General features: G+C 41.1%; 1 protein-coding gene across 4 annotated transcripts in view; it reads right to left on the reverse strand.

Annotated features, from left to right (window-relative positions):
• The window catches only part of LOC115166826 (uncharacterized), a 56,486-nt gene that overhangs the window by 26,944 nt on the left and 6,740 nt on the right, over positions 1-22,802 (reverse strand). The window contains exons 1-8 of one of the 4 annotated variants that reach the window (XR_003870372.1): positions 21,863-21,985; positions 20,167-20,291; positions 19,444-19,589; positions 19,173-19,275; positions 16,184-16,326; positions 15,488-15,569; positions 11,046-11,101; positions 3,732-3,861 (exon numbers count right to left, since the gene is read on the reverse strand). Coding sequence is in view for 1 of the 4 variants with exons in the window: in XM_029720692.1 (XP_029576552.1) it covers positions 22,157-22,254; positions 22,674-22,798 (223 nt within the window). In the remaining 3 variants the exon portion in view is untranslated. Of the gene's footprint in view, positions 1-3,731; positions 3,862-11,045; positions 11,102-11,153; positions 11,277-15,487; positions 15,570-16,183; positions 16,327-19,172; positions 19,276-19,443; positions 19,688-20,166; positions 20,292-21,862; positions 21,986-22,156; positions 22,255-22,673; positions 22,799-22,802 lie in introns of those variants that run through there. The other 3 variants (XR_003870373.1, XR_003870374.1, XM_029720692.1) reach the window with 3 other exon arrangements.

Consider the following 22,802-nt stretch of genomic DNA (forward strand, 5'->3'; position numbering starts at 1 on the left):
CCTATTCCATTTATGTGGCATCGTCAAAGATGGAATCTTTGCTATCGTCAATTTATTCCAAGATCAGCATGCATGTAAGTTAGTGCTTCAAAGTCCCTGTGATAAGGTTAGCGATAAACTGAACAGAACTACACTCTCTTCTACCATTGTTTTAAATATATTTAATGGTCTCGTTGCAAAAGCTAAATTGTCGCAAGGGAACTTTTATTTATATATTTTACCCGGGTAGCAAAGATTATAGCAAACACCACTGAATTGGGGCTCGCTAGCTTTGCAAATTCAGCTATTGTTAGAAGCCAGCCAATATGAAACAAACGATTAAAATTACAAAAGGTTGCAGCATATGTTGTGTAAATGGTGAACTCATACAGCTGTCAACTCTTGTCACTGCAATCCGTTTCACATTTGCTAGCTACCTTTTAGATCGAAGCCTATATAGAATGATAGAAGATAAGATGATAGAAGCCCATCTCCTACTGCAAATAACCTACATACTGTGTGTGTGTGTAGCCAACCAGGTAGAAAAATGGCAGAAAAATGGCAGAAAAAAGACGGACATCAGAGTATTTTTCAGTACACCAAAACGCAAAATAAGAACCCTAGTAGCCTAATATCTCAGACTAGTTGATAAAATGTTCATAAGAAAGAAGTGAAATGCTAATGGAATGTTTCACAATGATGTCATTAGGCAGAGCAGGCAACAGATGGCACACAGACAGCAGAGTTGGGGACAGATATGCAGGGACAGACTGGCAGAGACAGGGAGTCTCAGGTAAGTTTGTTGAGTCTTTGTTTGGCAACATTATGAAAGGTTCTCAATTTTTTTTACTTGTAAAATAGGAACATAATTGGAAAATGCCATGGATACCCCCACTCTCAACTTAAACTGGTGACTGAACTAAGATTTCTTAAAGGCAATGGTATTGCTGTTGTGATTAGTTGTGTAGTTTTGGGTACCGGTAGTTAGGAGTACGGCAAACACCTTATTTCTTTGGTTCCTCAATATACATTTACCATATTAAACGTAGGCTATGTGTTACAGCACTACTTTTGGTGTCCCCCTCAGGAATTGCTCTTGAGAAAATGTAATGTAATTGTCCCCTCCAAAGTTGATATCAGATTTTCGCCCCTGTATTCATCGCCATACCCACTGGCTCCAGGACATCTATAAGTCTTTGCTAGGTAAAGCCCCACCTTATCTCAGCTCACTGATCACCATAGCAGCACCCAACCGTAGCACGCGCTCCAGCAGGTATATTTCACTGGTCACCCCTAAAGCCAATTCCTCATTTAGCCGCCTTTCCTTACAGTTCTCTGCTGCCAATGACTGGAACGAATTGCAAAAATCACTGAAGCTGGAGACTCATAGCTCCCTCTAACTTTAAGCATCAGCTGTCAGAGCAGCTTACCGATCGTTGCACCTGTACATAGCCCATCTGTAAATAGCTCACCCAACTACCTCATCCCCATGTTATTTTTTTTTCTCCTTTGCAACCCAGTATCTCTACTGGCACATTCATCTTCTGCACATCTATCACTCAAGTGTTTAATTGCTCAATTGTAATTATTTTGCCACTATGGCCTATTTATTGCCTTACCTTCCTAATCTTACTACATTTGCAAACACTGTATATAGATTTTTCTATTGTGTTATTGACTGTACGTTTGTTTATCCCATGTGTAACTGTGTTGTTTGTGTTGCACTGCTTTGCTCTATCTTGGCCAGGTCGCAGTTGTAAATGAGAACTTGTTCTAAACTGGCCTACCTTGTTAAATAAAGGTGAAATAAAAATAAAAAAAATCTACTAGTTATGGTAAAGTAGCCAATGATAACTACCCCGTTAACCCAGTTCATTTTGCTCCATAGTTTGTTTCCAACCACAACTGAAAAACTAATTATTTCTGTATTACTTGTTGGTCTAACACTACCAGTTCAGAAAGTAACCAAGAACAACTATGAGAAAGCCAGTTCTGGATGCGTTCAATTTTATATATTCCCCCCCCCCAATTGGTAGTAGTTACAGTCTTGTCTCACCGCTGCAACTCCCATATGGACTCAGGAGAGGCAAAGGTTGAGAGCCATGAATCCTCTGAAACACAACCCAACCGCACTGCTTCTTGACACAATGCCCATCCAACCCAGAAGCCAGCCACACCAATGTGTTGATGAGACAAGGATATCCCTGCCAGTCAAACCCTCCCTAACCCAATTGTGCACCACCCCATGGGCCTCCCGGTCACGGCCGGCTGCAACAGAGCCTGGACTCAAACCCAGAATCTCTAGTGGCACAGCTAGCACTCCAATGCAGTGCCTTAGACCACTGCGCCACCCGAGAGGCCCTGGATGCATTCAATTTGATTGAACTTTTGCTACATTGCACTGAATGACACGTTTCACAAAAACGTTCTTCAAATATTATCAGGCTGGTGTGTTATTTATCAATAAGCATTATCACTTGTAGTCCACCTGATGCAGTGTAATGCTGAAGCATGGGGTTGCCCATCTGAATTTGTTGCTAATCATTAGTTAGATTGTGTCTTCCCTGTAGCTCAGTTGGTAGAGCATGGTGTTTGCAACACCAGGGTTGTGGGTTCGATTCCCACGGGGGGCCAGCACAGAAAAAAAAGTATGAAATGTATGCATTCACTACTGTAAGTCGCTCTGGATAAGAGCGTCTGCTAAATGACTAAAATGTAAATGTAATCGTGCTTCCCAAACTTTTTCATGGTCCCCTTTCATCATGGGAGAACATCATGTGACTCCCATGCCCCCTAACCTCACCACAAAAATGGTATGAATACCTTTTACTCTTCAAGAAACAGTACATACCAACACTAGTAACTGGTTCCCCTTCCATATTGAAATAAAAAAATGTATAAAGGAGAAATAAACCAGTGTACAATGTCACATACATCCCTATCAATGAAGACTAGGCTGGGCCCATTTCTTTTGTAGATGTTGTCAATTGAAATAGAATATAAAGGTTGTTCTGGAAGTATTGTTAGGGTGATTATAATGTTGCATAAATATGATGAGTGCGCCCCCCCTCTAATTATGATGCCGTGTGGCTCAGTTAGTAGAGCATGGTGTTTGCAACGCCAGGGTTGTGGGTTCAATTCCCACGGGAGACCAGTACGGAAAAAATACAAAAATAAATAAATGAAATGTATGCATTCACTACTGTAAGTCGCTCTGGATAAGAGCGTCTGCTAAATGACTAAAATGTAAATGTAGAAACCAGTTGTTTCAAAGTTTATAATACTACCAAAGTTGTCTTTGAACTCACAAACTTTAGCACAATACAAGCTTTACCAATTATCACTCGTTTTGATAAATAACACTCACACACCAGATGCACATGTTGTCACTTTGCAATAGAAACCTTCACCACTTGAAAAATGTCCTTTCAATGTAAAGCTTCTTCATGCTTACCATGTTAAATGTTAGCTCACAGAATTAAGGGTTTGTTAGAGAAAGAGAGGAGCTATTGCTCCATTCTTACAAATCTTGTGAAACTTTTTATTCCTTCACAAACCATGGACTTTGAGGACCGGGCCAAACCAAAAGCATAATTGGCAGGTGAAACTAATTAATAAAATAAGGAATTGAGTAGGCTGTGCAGTGTTTAAACCACAGAATGCCATGGTATATTATTGAGGGAGTCAAATTGGCCTCTCTCTAATATTGGGTTGACCCCCTTTCCTCCGGAAAGTTACAGCCTGATACTTACCCATGTTGACTAGATCTTCACCAGTTATGTCTTCAACGAAATCTCTCTCATCTTTGACACCAAACGTGCGGAATTTATCGTAGTAGGTCTCCAGTCTGTGCCGCTGGAGAATATTGAATATCTTATCCATCTGAAACAATAAACAAAGGACAAATATCAAATTGGCCTACGCATTATATAAAACGGGGTTGTTTGGATCCTGGATGATGATTGGACCAGTGTAAATTTTGCGACTTTGTCGCTCGATTTAGCGAGTTTTTAGACCCCTCCAGTGACTTTTGTTGGTAAAAGAGGCTAGCGTTAGGAGAGTCGGAGAAGCTGTCTGTGTAACAGAAGTCACAGCAACGGCTCACACACAGGCATAGAAGAACAAGGGAGAGAGGATGATAACGCTATGTTGGGGACCGCAAGGCAAATTAGTGCTGTGACTTCGTTGCGGCAACGGCAAAACAGGGAAATGGTTCCAATCGTTTTTCCACCATTCATTTGGGGATTTTAGAAACACTTCAAATAAGGGCTATTTTTGTGTAGGCTTACCCTGGCTCGACATTTTCATAACCATGTAAATCTCTTTCGGACAAGGTGACTTTTATCAATATATTCAGCTCTATTTACTCTCAGATTCGAAAATGCTAATTAGCATCAAAGTAGACATCATGCAAAATACGAATCCCTACATCAAATCAAATCAAATGTATTTATATAGCCCTTCTTACATCAGCTGATATCACAAAGTGCTGTACAGAAACCCAGCCTAAAACCCCAAACAGCAAGCAATGCAGGTGTAGAAGCACGGTGGCTAGGAAAAACTCCCTAGAAAGGCCAAAACCTAGGAAGAAACCTAGAGAGGAACCAGGCTATGAGGGGTGGCCAGTCCTCTTCTGGCTGTGCCGGGTGGAGATTATAACAGCACATGGCCTAGATGTTCAAATGTTCATAAATGACCAGCATTGTCAAATAATAATAATCATAGTAGTTGTCGAGGGTGCAACAAGTCAGTAACATAAGAGTAAGTGTCAGTTGGCTTTTTCATAGCCGATCTTTGAGAGTATCTCTACCGCTCTTGCTGTCTCTAGAGAGTTGAAAACAGCAGGTCTGGGACAGGTAGCACGTCCGGTGAATAGGTCAGGGTTCCAGCAGGTCTGGGACAACAGGTCTGGGACAGGTAGCACGTCCGGTGAACAGGTCAGGGTTCCATAGCTGCAGGCAGAACAGTTGGAACTGGAGCAGCAGCACGGCCAGGTGAACTGGGGACAGCAAGGAGTCATCAAGCCAGGTAGTCCTGAGGCATGGTCCTAGGGCTCAGGTCCTCCGAGAGAGAGAAAGAAAGAAAGAGAAAGAGAGAATTAGAGAGCATATTTAAATTCACACAGGACACCGGAAAAGACAAGAGAAATACTCCAGATGTGACAGCCTCCAGCATAAATACTGGAGGCTGAGACAGGAGGGGTCAGGAGACACTGTGGCCCCATCCGATGAAACCCCCGGACAGGGCCAAACAGGTAGGATATAACCCCACCCACTTTGCCAAAGCACAGCCTCCACACCACTGGAGGGATATCTCCAACCACCAACATACCATCCCGGGACAAGGCCGAGTATAGCCCACAAAGATCTCCGCCACGGCACAGCCCAAGGGGGGGCGCCAACCCAGACAGGAAGACCACGTCAGTGACTCAACCCACTCAAGTGACGCACCCCTCCCAGGGACGGCATGGAAGAACACCAGTAAGCCAGTGACTCAGCCCCCCGTAATAGGGGTAGAGGCAGAGAATCCCAGTGGAAAGAGGGGAAACCGGCCAGGCAGAGACAGCAAGGGCGGTTCGTTGCTCCAGCCTTTCCGTTCACCTTCACACCCCTGGGCCAGACTACACTTAATCATAGGACCTACTGAAGAGATATGTCTTCAGTAAAGACTTAAAGGTTGAGACTGAGTCTGCGTCTCTCACATGGGTAGGCAGACTATTCCATAAAAATGGAGCTCTATAGGAGAAAGCCCTGCCTCCAGCTGTTTGCTTAGAAATTCTAGGAACAATTAGGAGGCCCGCGTCTTGTGACCGTAGCGTACGTGTAGGTATGTACGGCAGGACCAAATCGGAAAGATGGGTAGGAGCAAGCCCATGTAATGCTTTGTAGGTTAGCAGTAAAACCTTGAAATCAGCCCTTGCCTTAACAGGAAGCCAGTGTAGGGAGGCTAGCACTGGAGTAATATGATCACATTTTTTGGTTCTAGTCAGGATTCTAGCAGCCGTATTTAGCACTAACTGAAGTTTGTTTAGTGCTTTATCCGGGTAGCCGGAAAGTAGAGCATTGCAGTAGTCCAACCTAAAAGTAACAAAGGCATGGATTCATTTTTCTGCATCATTTTTGGACAGAAAGTTTCTGATTTTTGCAATGTTACGTAGATGGGAAAAAACTGTCCATGAAACAGTCTTGATATGTTCTTCAAAAGAGAGATCAGGGTCCAGAGTAACGCCGAGGTCCTTCACAGTTTTATTTGAGACGACTGTACAACCATCCAGATTAATTGTCAGATTCAACAGAAGATCTCTTTGTTTCTTGGGACCTAGAACAAGCATCTCTGTTTTGTCTGAGTTTAAGAGTAGAACGTTTGCAGCCATCCACTTCCTTATGTCTGAGACACAGGCTTCTAGCGAGGGCAATTTTGGGGCTTCACTATGTTTCATCGAAATGTACAGCTGTGTGTCATCCGCATAGCAGTGAAATTTAACATTATGTTTTCGAATGACATCCCCAAGAGGTAAAATATATAGTGAAAACAATAGTGGTCCTAAAACGGAACCTCGAGGAACACCAAAATATACAGTTGATTTGTCAGAGGACAAACCATTCACAGAGACAAACTGATATCTTTCCGACAGATAAGACCTAAACCAGGCCAGAACTTGTCCATGTAGACAAATTTGGGTTTCCAATCTCTCCAAAAGAATGTGGTGATCGATGGTATCAAAAGCAGCACTAAGATCTAGGAGCACGAGGACAGAGGCAGAACCTCGGTCTGACGTCATTAAAAGGTCATTTACCACCTTCACAAGTGCAGTCTCAGTGCTATGATGGGGTCTAAAACCAGACTGAAGCGTTTCGTGTACATTGTTTGTCTTCAGGAAGGCAGTGAGTTGCTGCGCAACAGCTTTTTCTAAAATTTTGGAGAGGAATAGAAGATTCGATATAGACCGATAGTTTTTTATAATTTCTGGGTCAAGATTTGGCTTTTTCAAGAGAGGCTTTATTACTGCCACTTTTAGTGAGTTTGGTACACATCCGGTGGATAGAGAGACGTTTATTATGTTCAACATAGGAAGGCCAAGCACAGAAAGCAGCTCTTTCAGTAGTTTAGTTGGAATAGGGTCCAGTATGCAGCTTGAAGGTTTAGAGGCCATGATTATTTTCATCATTGTGTCAAGAGATATAGTACTAAAACACTTTAGTGTCTCCCTTGATCCTAGGTCCTGGCAGAGTTGTGCAGACTCAGGACAACAGAGCTTTGGAGGAATACGCAGATTTAAAGAGGACTCCGTAATTTGCTTTCTAATGATCATGATCTTTTCCTCAAAGAAGTTCATGAATTCATCACTGCTGAAGTGAGAGCCATCCTCTCCTGGGGGATACATGCTCCTGCATGTCATCTCGAGCAGACAACTTTGCTAACTGGTATTTTGTAAATGTAAAACTTGCACAGGGCATAATTGACAATTTATTCATTACTACATTTAGCTAATATTAGATAGTTAATCCAGAGATTCTTACCTTTGCCTCGATTCGCCAGTCGCGTCCAGATCATGGCATTTTTGTAGTCCTTTATGATAGCCACATTAGCAGCTAATTAGCATTTCATTTTTGGGGCTGTAGATACAGATATTGATAAAAGTAATCATGTTCTAAAGAGATTTACAGTGTTATCAAAACGTCAGGGTGAGCCTACACGAAACACAGACCTTATTTTAACTGTTTCTAAAATCCCCTATGGGAAAAATGAATAGTGGAAAAAACAACTGGAACCATTTCCCTGTTTGACAGCTAGGTTTTATGGGTATTATGACACCTCCACTGTGGGGCCCTATTCGTTTTTGTAGCACACATGTGATGTTAAGAGTTTCCTAAACACATTCCCACTGGCTTGATGAAGCCACCGTGCAGCCATCTTGGTACACCTCAATTGTAAAAAAGATTTTGGAAGCTATAGAAATGCATTTATTAATGTCTACATTCGTTTTCAACACTTTTATTCTATTACAGACACCTTAAGGACTACTTTTAAATTATATTATGTGAGCTAAACATAAAAAAATATATAAAAACATTGTTAAAGTATTTTTTTTTAGAGAGCGCTAATGTTACTGTCCCCACTACAACAAAAACAACTTAAATACGTATAACTTTGTCTTTGAAAGATTTAATTGACATACTGTACAATTACATTCATTCCTATGGAGGACTGCCAATATGACCGACCGGTGGCTTCAAAGCCTCTCAATGTCCAACACATAGCATCGTCTTTGGTTAGAACCCTGGTTTTATTGTCTATGGTCACAACACTCAATCAGTACAGAAGTTGATATCGTAATGAAACTGGCAGGGTGCAGGTCTCGAACCCTCGACCTTCTAGCCCGAAGTCCAGCGCGCTATCGACTGTGCCGCAAAAGAACACTTGAGCGGCAGAGTCGATATCCGCGCTTATAAACCCAGGGTCGTTACAATATGTTCACACAACACACGCAAGCTATCCTGTGCAAAAATAAGCACCCATCAATCTACTTGCTTAGCTTATTTATTTACAAAAGTGAATCTTCAACAGTAGACATACTAGCTAGTAATATGCTGGCTATTGTTGATAGTCTGCAAAAAGGATGCTACAAAAATACACTTTAGATTTCGTTTTGTCTAGCCAACTAACTGTTGCCAGGTAAATATATATTTTGGAAGAAGTTCTCTTAAAGGGGCAGCGTCCTATTTTGAGATGTAAACCAACTTTCTCAAAATAACATACTTTAGGGAAAAATATAATGCAATTAATACAATGCAATTGTAAAGAATAGAGTAATGACTTAAATTGCTAAATTATATTAAACAGTTTTTTAATACATATCACAATAACCAAATATAGCATATTAATAGCTGCATATAGAGAGAAAGCATTGCCAACCTATCAGCCCAGCATGAACCCAAAACTATCGAACGCCGTTTGGGTCTATGCGTGTCAAAAAATATACACGTCAAATAACACTATTGGCCTAGTCAAATAAGCTCGTTGATCAATCAGGACCTGATTATGACTGCACATCACGTTTATGAATTTTTAAAGTAGTTATAACACATTGATTACACTATCACTCGTAATTCGTGTCACAACGATTCACTGATACGTAAGCTATGATGCTGGTAAAGTTTTGTCTCGTGACGCACCTGCCGCACGAGCGCAGAGACACTTTCCCAAACTCTGGACAGTGCTGGTTATAAAAAAGCTAGCTAGCCGATGGATGCAAACCATGTTCTTCCCTAAAAACATAGCAAAACAACATAATCTGTTTCAGTAGCTATAGTTAGCAAGCTAACTAGCTTGGTGTCATCGTCTAAAATATCCCTAATTTATAAGATAGTTCTTATTTGATTAATGGTGGTCGGACCCACCTATGTGAAACTAGCCACAATAAAGATTAGCCACAATAGTGGTATCTAATTTGAAAGTCATTCAAATGAATACAAATAGTGGAATCATGCAATAATGGAATAGATCATGCTAAACGAAGTTTGAATGTCCTTAAATAAATTCAACAAAATACAATAATGTATACAATAATACAATCATTTGACAAAAATATGTTAATCATACTGGATGTACTAGACTTTGGAATTGCATTGGGGACATACTTATTTCACTGTACAGCCTACCTGTGGATTGTGGATCAATGACATGGGGTATCAGTCACTCAGTGACACCAGAGAACATTAGCGTCGTAGCTCCCATTTCATTGATCCCCAATCTTTAGGTAAGGCCGTAAAGTGCAATTTAAAATGTCAATACGCACAATAGGCTGACTGGGGAGGTGATTTCCCACAGTCAAAGTCCCGCCACTATGACGCTGATATTTACATTAACTCTTCACAGTTATGTTCTGTGGGTGTCACCGAGTAGACTCATACTCCATTTCATTGCTCCACATTCCAACACTCCAACCTTGTTTAACATTATCTCGTCTAAACATGGCATGATTCCACCAATTGTAACCTTCTGCATCACTTTCAGTGTGACTTTTATTTTGAATGCGAAACGCAAATTCCACTATTGTGGCTAATGCTTATTGTGGCTAGCTTCACAACACATAACCCGGCCCGGTCAAACCATACCAGTTATTTCAATAGGAGAACAACAAGTGGCTACCTAGCTAATACTTACATGGATTCCTAAACCATTGCTAAGAATATTGAAAATGGCTGCAGTTTCTACTGGTCATTGTTTTCAGGCTGGTGCCATTGGAGCTAGCTAGGTACCACGCTAAAGCTAGCTAGCTACCCCAGGATTTGCTAATAACATGTGTATCAAAGGTATTTGCAAACATGTTTGATCCTGTTGGTTTGATCCTGATCTAATTTCAAATGCTCACACAGACGTTTTCCCTTATTATCAAAGTAGTATTGTACTGCTTTGACAGTGATCATAATGGTGGCGCTTTTGGCCTGAGAAAAAAAAAGTTAACGTTGGACCCTGTCATAGCCTACGAATAGGACCCAGCGTTTTACCTGACCAGGTCATGAGATCAGGAAAAACTCCAGGCCCCAGAAATGACATGTACACATTTTGCCACACCACTTTTTAACCTGTGGTGCAAGATGACCAAAAGAGCTAACATGAACAACCAGATTTTTCTCTGGACTTTATTTTCTGGTGGAAGAATGAAATTGCATGAATTTACCAAAATACTGTTTTAATGAAAATATGTAATCCATTGTTATTTGAATATGTTGCTAACGTTTTACAACCTCCACGCCTTTTACCAGACTATTCAGAATAGCACAACCTCTTGTGCCTTGCTGCTTTAATATTGACAATGGCACCTCTTACCAATATTAATAAAACAACTGTACAAAAAATGACAGCATTGACAGCCCTTTGTTCTATACCTCACTTGAGATAAAAATACATGGGAAATTGATCATTCAATTTAAAGGATTTCTTCCTTACGTCTAATTATAGTCTTATAACTACATACTACTGTACTACTTCTAACAACAACAAAAAATATATTTATTTTTGGTTAATCTTATAAAATAAAGTTTTTTAAATAACATATTTACCTTGTTAGATGTTGTCCTTACGTCTTCTCGAATGTTCTGTTTTTGTATCTCGGTTTCTAAAAAAGTGATTAAAGTGTATTTACTTAACGTAAAAACAGAACACGTTACCTTGATGGATGTTGATCCACTGGCAGTGCAAATTTGCTCTGACTTTTCAGATTGTGTTTACAAAAACGTTCATTTCTTGGAAAGGGTGTGTGGCTGGATGAAAATGAAACCTAAGTACAAGTCTTGTAACATGAAGTGGGGGGGGGGGTGTCTACAAAAACAAAAGTGAATAGTGTCATGAAGTGGGGAAACACTCCACTTAAAGATGCACTATGCATAAATCGCTCTGCTATTTCCTGGTCGCAAAAATTCGTTTTTGTGACAATAAAGTATAGTGTAGAGAATCATTGTACCATCTAAACCACTGTGAAATATATTTTACATACACAAAAATATTGTATTTTCAGCTGTTTGAAGCTGGTTTTCAAAACTGAAAGTAAGACTCAAAAACTAAATGTAAACATGGGAAGCATAGAAATAGCCACATAGAAGAGATCTAGCACTTAGACTTTCTTTCAATGAGAATGACATATCTATAACACGCATTTGTGAATTTGTTTGGGTCATTCAAAAAGTTACATATTGCAGCTTTAAGTTTCATGTTTACTGAAGTAGGCAACTGTATGTAATACATGACTGTGACATGTGCACTTCCAGCCTGGTCTCATAGACTAGACGTAACACAGTAAATGTAAATCTGGGACACATAAATTAGAATGACACACTACATGTACAAAAGTATGTCGACACCAGCATGTCAAACATCTAATTCCACAATCACGGGCATTAATAAGGGGTTGGTCCCACCTTTGCTCCACTCTTCTGGGAAGGCTTTCCACTAGATGTTGCGGCTGCTCGGCCATGGAAACGATTTCATGAAGCTCCCAACAAACAGTTATTGTGCTGACATTGCTTTGAGAAGCAGTTTCAAACTCGGTAGTGAGTGTTGCAACCAAGGACAGATGATTTTTACGCTCCTCAACACTCGGCGGTCCCGTTCTATGAGCTTGTGTGGCATACTACTTTGCGGCTGAGACGTTGTTGCTCCTTGACGTTTCCACTTCACAATAACAGCAATTACAGATGACCAGGGCAGCTCTAGCAGGGCAGAAATTTGACGAAGTGACTTGTTGGAAAGTTTGCATCCTATGACGGTACCATGTCGAAGGTCACTGAGCTTTTCAGTAAAGCCATTCTGCTGCAAGTGTTTGTCTATGGAGATTGCATGGCTATGTGCTCTATTTTATACACCTGTCAGCAACTGGTGTGGTGGAAATAGCCGAATCCACTAATTTGAAGGGGTGTCCACATACTTACATACTTTTGTATATATAGTGTGTTACGTTTGACAAATTTGTAAAATATTGTACGTTTAGAAAATACATCATATATATTGTACGTTTTACAAACTCGTAACATATGATAACAGTATTCTCCCTGTACACTAAGTCAGAACTGTATAATAAATAAAAGGGGCATATAAACACATAATGAAAGCCCTTACAAATCAAATCAAACTTTATTTGTCACATGTGCCGAATACAACAAGTGTAGACCTTACCATGAAATGCTTCTTTACAAGCCCTTAACCAACAGTGCAGTTCAAGAAGAGTTAAGAAAATATTTACCAAATAAACTAAAGTAAAAAAATTATAAAAGTAACACAATAACATAACAATAACGAGGCTATATACAGGGGGTACCGTTACCGAGTCAGTGTGCGGGGGTACAGGTTAGAGGGAATTTGTACATGTAGGTAGGGGTGAAGTGACTATGCATAGATAATAAACAGCGAGTAGCAGCAGTGTACAAAACAAATGGGGGGGGGGGGGGGGGGGTCGTCAATGTATTAGTACGGTGGCCACTTGATTAATTGTTCAGCTAACGGCTTGGGGGTAGAAGATGTTACGGAGCCTTTTGGTCCTAGACTTGGTGCTCCGGTACCCCTTGCTGTGCGGTAGCAGAGAAAACAGTCTATGACTTGGGTGACTGGAGTGTCTGACATTTTTATGGGCTTTCCTCTGACACCGCCTATTATATAGGTCCTGGATTGCAGGAAGCTTGGCCCCAGTGATGTACTGGGCCGTACGCACAACCCTCTGTAGCGCCTTACGGTCAGATGCCGAGCAGTTGCCATACCAGGTGGTGATGCAACCGGTCAGGATGCTCTCGATGGTGCAGCTGTAGAACTTTTTGAGGATCTGGGGACCCATGCCAAATCTTTTCAGCCTCCTGAGGAGGAAAAGGTTTCGTCGTGCCCTCTTCACAACTGTCTTGGTGTGTTTGGACCATGATAGATCGTTGGTGATGTGGACACCAAGGAACTTGAAACTCTCGACCCGCTCCACTACAGCCCTGTTGATGTTAATGTGGGCCTATTCGGCCCTCCTTTTCGTGCAGTCCACGATCAGCTCCTTTGTCTTGGTCACATTGAGGGAGAGGTTGTTGTCCTGGCACCACACTGCCAGTTCTCTATCCTCCTCCCTATAGGCTGTCTCATTGTTGTCGGTGATCAGGCCTACCACTGTTGTGTTGTCAGCAAACTTAATGATGGTGTTGGAGTCGTGTTTGGCCATGCAGTCGTGGGTGAACAGGTAGTACAGGAGGGGACTAAGTACACACCCCTGAGGGGTCCCAGTGTTGAGGATCAGCATGGCAGACATGTTGTTGCCTACCCTTACCACCTGGGGGCGGCCAGTCAGGAAGTCCAGGATCCAGTTGCAGAGGGAGGTGTTTAGTCCCAGGATCCTTAGCTTAGTGTTGAGTTCGTGGGCACTATGGTGTTGAACGCTGAGCTGTAGTCAATGAACAGCATTCTCAAATAGGTGTTCCTTTTGTACAGGTGGGAAAGGGCAGTGTGGAGTGCGATTGAGATTGCGTCATCTGTGGATCTGTTGGGGAATTGGAGAGGGTCTAGGGTATCCGGGAGGATGCTGTTGATGTGAGCCATGACCAGCCTTTCAAAGTACTTCATGGCTACTGACGTGAGTGCTAAGGGGCGGTAATCATATAGGCAGGTTACCTTCGTTTCCTAGGGCACAGGGACTATGGTGGTGTCCAGAAGTTATTTTCGGTCATATGAGATGGTAGCAGCAGTATTATGTACAAAATAAGTTACAAAATAAGTTACAAACAATGCAAAAAAAACGGAATAAAATAGCAGAATTGGTTACGGGCATGTAAAACGTCAACCATCCACCTCAGCGCCATTTTTCCCTGCGATATTTAATGATGACATTTCTCTAAAGCATGCTATAGGCTACATGTGCACAACCAAGTCAGAACAGTAGGCTAAGTTATGAAGGAGAAAGGGACCAAATTATTAGGGTGAGGCACATGGGCTACTAACAGCTTACTACACAACATACACTTAGTATTGCTTTCTGAGCTACAGTATACATACAGTGCCTTCAGAAAGTATTCAGACCCATTGACTATTTCCACATTTCGTTACGTTACAGCCTTATTCTTAAATGGATAATACATTAAATTATTCTCAGCAATCTACAAATAATACCCCATAATGACAAAGCGTATTTAGAAATTTTTGCAAATGTATTACAAATAAAAAACAGAAATACCTTATTTACATACGCTTTTAGACCCTTTACTATGAGACTCGAAATTGAGCTCCGGTGCATCCTGTTTCCATTGATCATCCTCGAGATGTTTCTACAACTTGATTTGGAGTCCACCTATGATAAATTTAATTGTTTGGACATGATTGGGAAAGGCGCACACCTGTCTATATAAGGTCCCAGAGTTGACAGTGCATGTCAGAGCAAAAACCAAGCCATGAGGTCGAAGGAATTGTCCATAGAGCTCACAGACAGGATTGTGTCGAGACAAAGATCTGGGGAAGGGTACCAAAACATTTCTGCAGCATTGAAGGTCCCCAAGAACACAGTGGCCTCCATCATTCTTAAATGGAAGAAGTTTGGAAACACCAAGACTCTTTCTAGAGATTGCCGCCCGGCCAAACTCAGCAATCGGAGGAGAAAGGCCTTGGTCGCCTAACACCAGTGCTCGACCTCACTAATGCTCTTGTGGCTGAATGGAAGCAAGTCCCCGCAGCAATGTTCCAACATCTATTGAAAAGCCTTCCCAGAAGAGTGGAGGCTGTTATAGCAGCAAAAGGGGGACCAACTCCATATTAATGCCCATGATGTTAGAACGAGATTTTTGACAAGTGTCCAGATACTTTTGGTCATGTAGTTTACATACAATTGTTAGCATACTTCAATACCCAATGGGTGGTGTAACATTAGTTCCCATCATCATTATCATGTTTCACCAAAATGTGTAGGCTACAAGGCAGGAATGCTACATTTTGGCAACCACATTGTGTTTTAAACATCTGTCTACTGAATTTGCTGTTTGTGATAGTCCCTCACCATTTTTCTCATGTCTTGGTATGGCTTGAGGTCAGTTAATGTCAGTAACTTGTTTGTTTTGGGATCAGTCCCAATCCATGTCCTGTAAAAGTTGGGAAGACAGTAAACCATTCTCAAAAAATAGTGGTCAAATAATTCATTGAATTAGTTAATTCATTTTACATTTTTACAGTAGGTGAAGACTTTCCTGTTTGAAGAATTGTCAATCAGTTAAATGTCTAAGCCTATTGCAATAAGACACAAAAACTACTGACACCGAACTGTCACATAGTTGCTAGCAATGTGTTATTTCAGTTCTGCATGCAAGGGATGAGAAACATTTATTTTATAAATAAACTAACAGTCATTTGCTAATATTTGAGCCCACAATTAATACAAATCAAATCAAATGTTATTGGTCACATACACGTGTTTAGCAGATGTTATTGCAGGTGTAGCGAAATGTTTGTGTTTCTAGCTCCAACAGTTCAGCAATATCTAACAGTTTCACAACATATACTCAAATACACATAAATCTAAGTAAGGAAAGAATTAAGAATTACATGAATGTGACCTGTGTTTAAACAAACTCAGAAGCAGCCGATGAAAAAAACGCACATAACGACATTTGCTTAATATTTTTGGATTACTTTATAAAAGTAACACGTTAATTATGAATCATAAATAACGACTTATCAATATGAATAACCAGCTTACCTCTTCAGATGTTTCTCAATGGCCTTTCGCTCGTACACGGTTCCCTCCTGGTTCTTCACTGGGTCAACAAACATCTTGTTGGTTAGTGGACAAATCAAGTGTGAGGGTATGAACTTCTCAGTCAACTCTTCACCCAACAATTCCTGTAAATTTAAAAGGAAAGGATTATCAAACCCTGAATAAACTGTTACATTAAAGGGGTTGCTGTTAAAATAAATGTATCTGAGAAACTGGTAAAGTAGACCAGGTATTTCCAAACTGGGGTACACGTACAAATGCCGTCGGGGGTACATTTAAATTTTTTTTAAAAAAATAATAGGATTCTTCACATTTTCAAACAGTACATTTATATTTTCCAATGGGACTATACATTTGAGTGACGTTTTTTTCTTGCCTGAGTAGCCTCGTTTCACTGCCAAAAATAACATTAAACCATCTAGTGTTCAGCAAAATAACAACACAATGTCAAATACAGGTAGCCTAGTCAAATAATTAACATCCAATCACATTAACCGTTACTCTCTCGCAGGAAACCTTCACTCTTGCGCAGACATTTAGAAGCGAAACATGACAATTTGAAAAATATGCCATGGGAGTTTTTGAGCGAGAATAAAGACGACTTTCGAGTAGTAAGACATGTATAAAAGTTACAGATACCATTAATAAGAAGGGGCTAGAAGCATCTTATATGGTGAGCTACTGAGTGGCTAGGACAGGCAAACCCCATACTATTGTGGAGGACTTAATTCTTCCTTCTGCCTCGGATATGGCTGGGACAATGCTGGGGGAAAAGGTCCAAAAAACTATACAGACAATGACTTCATCAAACAACACTGTTTCACGACGCATCAGTGACATGGCAGGAGATGTTTTGAAACAATTACTCCTTCGCATACAAGCCAGTGAATTATATGCGTTACAGCTGACTGAGTCAACAGACGTGGCGGGCTTGGCACAGCTCCTGGTATATGTCTGTTACGTTTATGGGGGGTCAATTAAGGAAGACATCCTCTTCTGCAAATCACTGGAAACCAGGACAACATGAGAGGATATTTTTTAAGTACTGGACGGCTTTGTGACATCAAATGGACTTTGGTGGTCAAGATGTGTTGGTATCTGTACTGATGGCGCAAAAGCCATGACAGGGAGACATAGTGGAGTGGTAACGCGAGTGCAAGCAGTTGCTCCCGACGCCACTTGGGTACACTGCAGCATCAACCGAGAGGCTCTTGCTGCCAAGGGAATGCCGGACAGCTTGAAAGATGTTTTGGACACTACAGTGAAAATGGTTAACTTTGTTAAAGCAAGGCCCCTGAACTCTCGTGTATTTTCTGCATTATGCAATGATATGGGCAGCGACCATGTAACGCTTTTACAACATACAGAAGTGCGCTGGTTATCAAGGGGCAAAGTATTGACACGTTTTTTTGGAATTGAGAGACGAGCTTAAAGTTCTTACTGACCATAATTTTCACTTGTCTGACCACTTGCATGAGTTTCTCACACAACTGGCCTGTCTGGGTGATGTTTTTTCCTCGCCTGAATGATCTGAATCTAGGATTACAGGGACTCTCCGCAACTATATTCAATACGCGGGACAAAATTGAGGCTATGATTAAGAAGTTGGAGCTCCTTTCTGTCTGCATTAACAAGGACAACACACAGGTCTTTCCATCATTGTATGATATTTTGTGTGCAAATGAACTCAAGCTTACGGACAATGTCAAATGTGATCTAGCGAAGCACCTGAGTGAGCTGGGCGCGCAATTACGCAGGTTCGTTACCCCTTTCATGCCCTGCCTCCAGTTCACTTACCGATATCTGAACAAGAGAGCCTCATCGAAATTGCAACAAGCGGTTCTGTGAAAATTGAATTTAATCAGAAGCCACTGACAGATTTCTGAATAGGGCTGAGCTCAGCTTCTTGTCTTGTCAAATCGCGCTGTTAAGACACCGATGCCCTTTGCAACCACGTACCTATATGAGAGTGGATTATCGGCCCTCACTAGCATGAAAACTAAATACAGGCAAAGTGTCACGATTGTCGTAGGAACATTCAGACCAAAGCGCAGCGTGAAATCGGTTCGACATCTTTTTATTATAAGTCAACCGCACAAAAAAAAAACAATAAAGAATATATGACACGTGAAGCTACGGCGTGCTCAAAGGTAACTACACATTAACAAGATCCCACAAAACACAGTGGGGAAATGGCTGTCTAAATATGATCCCCAATCAGAGACAACGATAAACAGCTGCCTCTGATTGGGAACCATACCAGGCCAACATAGAAATAAATAACTTAGACCAGAACACCCCCCTTAGTCACACCCCGACCTAACCAAAATAGAGAATAAAAAGGCTCTCTATGGTCAGGGCGTGACACAAAGACTGTGTGTGGGAAATGATTTAATACTGAGACTCTCTCTAATACAACCCAACATTGCAGAGTTAGGTGCATCCTTTCAAGCACACCTTTCTCATTAACCTGTGGTGAGTTATTCACAATTATTGATGAATAAATAAGGTTTTAAATGTAAGATGGCTAAATAAAGAGCAAAATGATTGATTATTATTATAATATTATTATTTGTGCCCTTGTCCTATAAGAGCTCTTTGTCACTTCCCACGAGCCGGGTTGTGACAAAAACTCACACTCATTCTTATGTTTAATAAAGGTCGTATAGTGTGTGTGTGTCGTATAAATCGTATAGTGTGTGTGTGTGGCAGGCTTACACAATGATGGCAAAAAAACAACATTTGAAAGTGCACTGACCCTGGTGCTAGAGGGGGTACGCAGCTGGAGGTTTAATGTTTGAAGGGGTACGGGACTATAAAAAGTTTGGGAACCACTGACGTAGACTGTGATATGTCAGTTTTACACAGAAATGTCTGAAAAGTGAATCCACCTCTTTTTACACACAAGTGCCCCTAATAAAAGATGTAGCAGAGCTTACAAAGATAAACATAATTAGATAAGTGCATTCACCTTCTCCATGTCATCCAATGAATGGCCTGCAACTTCCTCTGTGTTTTTCTTGGCCTCTTCTTCATACTTGCATCTGCTGATCAGGTATTCCTCTGCCAAAATACTTTTACAAGACATTTTCATTCAGATAAAATGTAGGTATATGAATTCAATATACTACTATACACTAATAAATATAATACACTATTTCCTACTTTTCATTTTTGATTTTAGAATCAGAGTTAACACCACTCTTGTATTCAGTGTGGTCATCAAATAACGTGAAGCCAACCTGTTCAGTGGATCTTGGGGTTCAAGAACGATGAGCAGCCCATATACAGCATCCAAGATCTCTCTCATGGTTATGTGAGCATTGTAGCTGCGGTCAAATATGTTGTGGCAGATACGACCCACACTGTTTATGTTGCAGTGGTACACCTTTGTCCACATTAAGGATTTTTCATGGCCTCCCGAGTGAGCAGTGGTCTAAGGCAATGCATCGCAGTGCTAGAGGAGTCACTACAGACCGGGTTCAATCCCGGGCTGTATCACAACCAGCCGTGATCGGGAATCCCATAGGGTGGCGCACAATTGGCGCAGCGTCGTCCGGGTAAGGGGAGGGTTTGGCCCGGGGGGGGGCTTTACTTGGCTCATCGTGCTCTAGCAACTCCTTGTGGTGGGCCGGGCACCTGCAGGCTGACTTCGGTAGTCAGTTGAAGTGTTTCCTCCGACACATTGGTGCGGCGGTCTTCCGGGTTAAGCGGGCGGGTGTTAAGAAGCGCTGTTAGGCGGGTCATGTTTCAGAGGACGCATGACTTGACCTTTGCCTCCCGAGCCCGTTGGGGAGTTGCAGCGATGAGACAAGATTGAAATTGGGTAAAATACCCAAAAAAATTAAAAATGATTTTTCATGATGGAAAAAAGCATCAATCAACTGGATAGAATTTGAAAATGTATGACTTAGGTAATAAGAATAAATACACTGTCTTCATGTATTCATTGTGTAGAAGGATACAGGTGTGACAAAGCGCACAAGTGGAGGTTTGACGGGGTAGTCAGCTCCAAACTGACAGTACAGCTCAAAGACTCCATCCTCATAAAGTGTTTCAGGAGGGCCTTGCATGAGAATCTTCCAAAACGCTGAATAGATATGGAATCACAGGATTTAAATGTTTTAGACAATATTCTGCAAAATGATTCACATAATAACCAACTGGTCATGTGGATGGGAAGTTGATTTGACCAGTCAAGCAAACAAACCAATAACTTGAGGCTGTTATGGTCATGGTCCATGTAGACTATATTTAAGCAATTTTTTATATATTTTTTATTTTACCTTTATTTAACCAGGTAGGCAAGTTGAGAACAAGTTCTCATTTACAATTGCAACCTGGCCAAGATAAAGCAAATCAGTTCGACACATACAACAACACAGAGTTACACATGGAGTAAAACAAACATACAGTCAATAATACAGTAGAAAAATAAGTCTATATACAATGTGAGCAAATGAGGTGAGATAAGGGAGGTAAAGGCAAAAAATGCCATGGTGGCAAAGTAAATGCAATATAGCAAGTAAAACACTGGAATGGTAGATTTGTAGTGGAAGAAAGTGCAAAGTAGAAATAGAAATAATGGGGTGCAAAGGAGCAAAATAAATAAATAAATAAATAAATACAGTAGGGGAAGGGGCAGTTGTTTGGGCTAAATTATAGATGGGCTATGTACAGGTGCAGTGATCTGTGAGCTGATCGGACAGCTGGTGCTTAAAGCTAGTGAGGGAGATAAGTGTTTCCAGTTTCAGAGATTTTTGTAGTTCGTTCCAGTCACTGGCAGCGGAGAACTGGAAGGAGAGACGGCCAAAGGAGGAATTGGCTTTGGGGGTGACCAGAGAGATATATCTGCTGGAGCGCGTGCTACAGGTGGGTGCTGCTATGGTGACCAGTGAGTTGAGATAAGGGGGGACTTTACCTAGCAGGGTCTTGTAGATGACCTGGAGCCAGTGGGTTTGTCGACGAGTATGAAGCGAGAGCCAGCCAACGAGAGCGTACAGGTCGCAGTGGTGGGTAGTATATGGGGCTTTGGTGACAAAACGGATGGCACTGTGATAGACTGCATCCAGTTTATTGAGTAGGGTATTGGAGGCTATTTTGTAAATGACATCGCCGAAGTCGAGGATCGGTAGGATGGTCAGTTTTACGAGGGTATGTTTGGCAGCATGAGTGAAGGATGCTTTGTTTGCGAAATAGGAAGCCAATTCTAGATTTAACTTTAGATTGGAGATGTTTGATGTGAGTCTGGAAGGAGAGCTTACAGTCTAACCAGACACCTAGCAATAAGGCACGAGGGGGTGTGGTATATGGCCAATATACCATGGCTAAGGGCTGTTCTTACACACGATGCAATGCAGTGCCTGGATACAGCCCTTAGCCGTGGTATATTGGCCATATACCACAAACCCCCGAGGTCCTTATTGCTATTATAAACTGGTTACCAATGTAATTAGAGCAGTAAAAATACATGTTTCATCATACCCATGGTATACGGTCTGATATACCACGGCTGTCATCCAATCAGCAATCAGGGCTTCAACCACCCAGTTTATAACAAGCATTAACAATGTTATTATAAAGCATTATGAAAAGTATATTTATACTAAGTGTTACCAGATCAATAACACTTAACACAATACCCCAATAATGTTTACTTACTAAAGTCTGACTCTGAAGGCAAAACAGTGCAGAATGGATGTGGGTCACAGTGCAGGCTCTTCAGCTCTTCCAGAAGGCGTTTGTCCTTCTCCAAAAAGCAGCTGCTCTTGGATTCCTGGATCACTATTTTGTGACATATTCGTTTTGTTAGAGCAATACAGTAGTTTACCTCAATTTCAACATTATATAAATGCTTCTTGAGCATAAGAGTGGTTTACTAGAATAGTATTTAGTAGTGGAAGTAAATGACTCTGTCATCCCAGAATGACATGCTGATAATGGAACTGCTCGTACTTCTCTGTCCCAGTCACTTTATCGTTTAGTTGACTTGGCAGAGCAACCTCTGGCTTCTCATCATAACCTCGGTTGGCGAAGAGAGCAACTAGAATGCTCTGTACAGGCAAATGAGCATTGTTCAGTACAATTCGTTTTAAGATCAATGTTATGAACGTACATATTTAAATCAAATAAAATAAAAGGTTATTTGTCACATGCAACTTTACCGTGAAATGTTTGTTTACGAGCCCTTCCTAACGATGCAAAGTTTTTAAAAATCATACAAATAGAAACACAAGAGGAATAAAATACACAAGAATGGAACTATATACAGGAAGTACCAGATCAATGTGCAGGGGTATGAGGTATTTGAGGTATGTACATCAAGGCAGGGTAAAGTGACTAGGCATCAGGATAGATAATAATAAGAGTAGAATAAAGTAGAGTAAAATAAAGATCAAGAATGGTATTATTTTATATAGAATATATGGAAACATATGTCCTATTTGAATAGTTTTTGTTTAATAGATCGTACCTCGCTCCTAATGTAGGATATGTCCAATTTCTTCTTCAGCTTCCTCATCTCCAAAGACAGAACAGTTTCCATTTCAAAAAGCTTCAGACCAGCTTTACTCGTCTCTGGTTTGAAACAACACCCTCCTAA

This window comes from Salmo trutta, chromosome 29 (assembly GCF_901001165.1).
Source record: "Salmo trutta chromosome 29, fSalTru1.1, whole genome shotgun sequence".
Lineage (NCBI taxonomy): Eukaryota > Metazoa > Chordata > Actinopteri > Salmoniformes > Salmonidae > Salmo > Salmo trutta.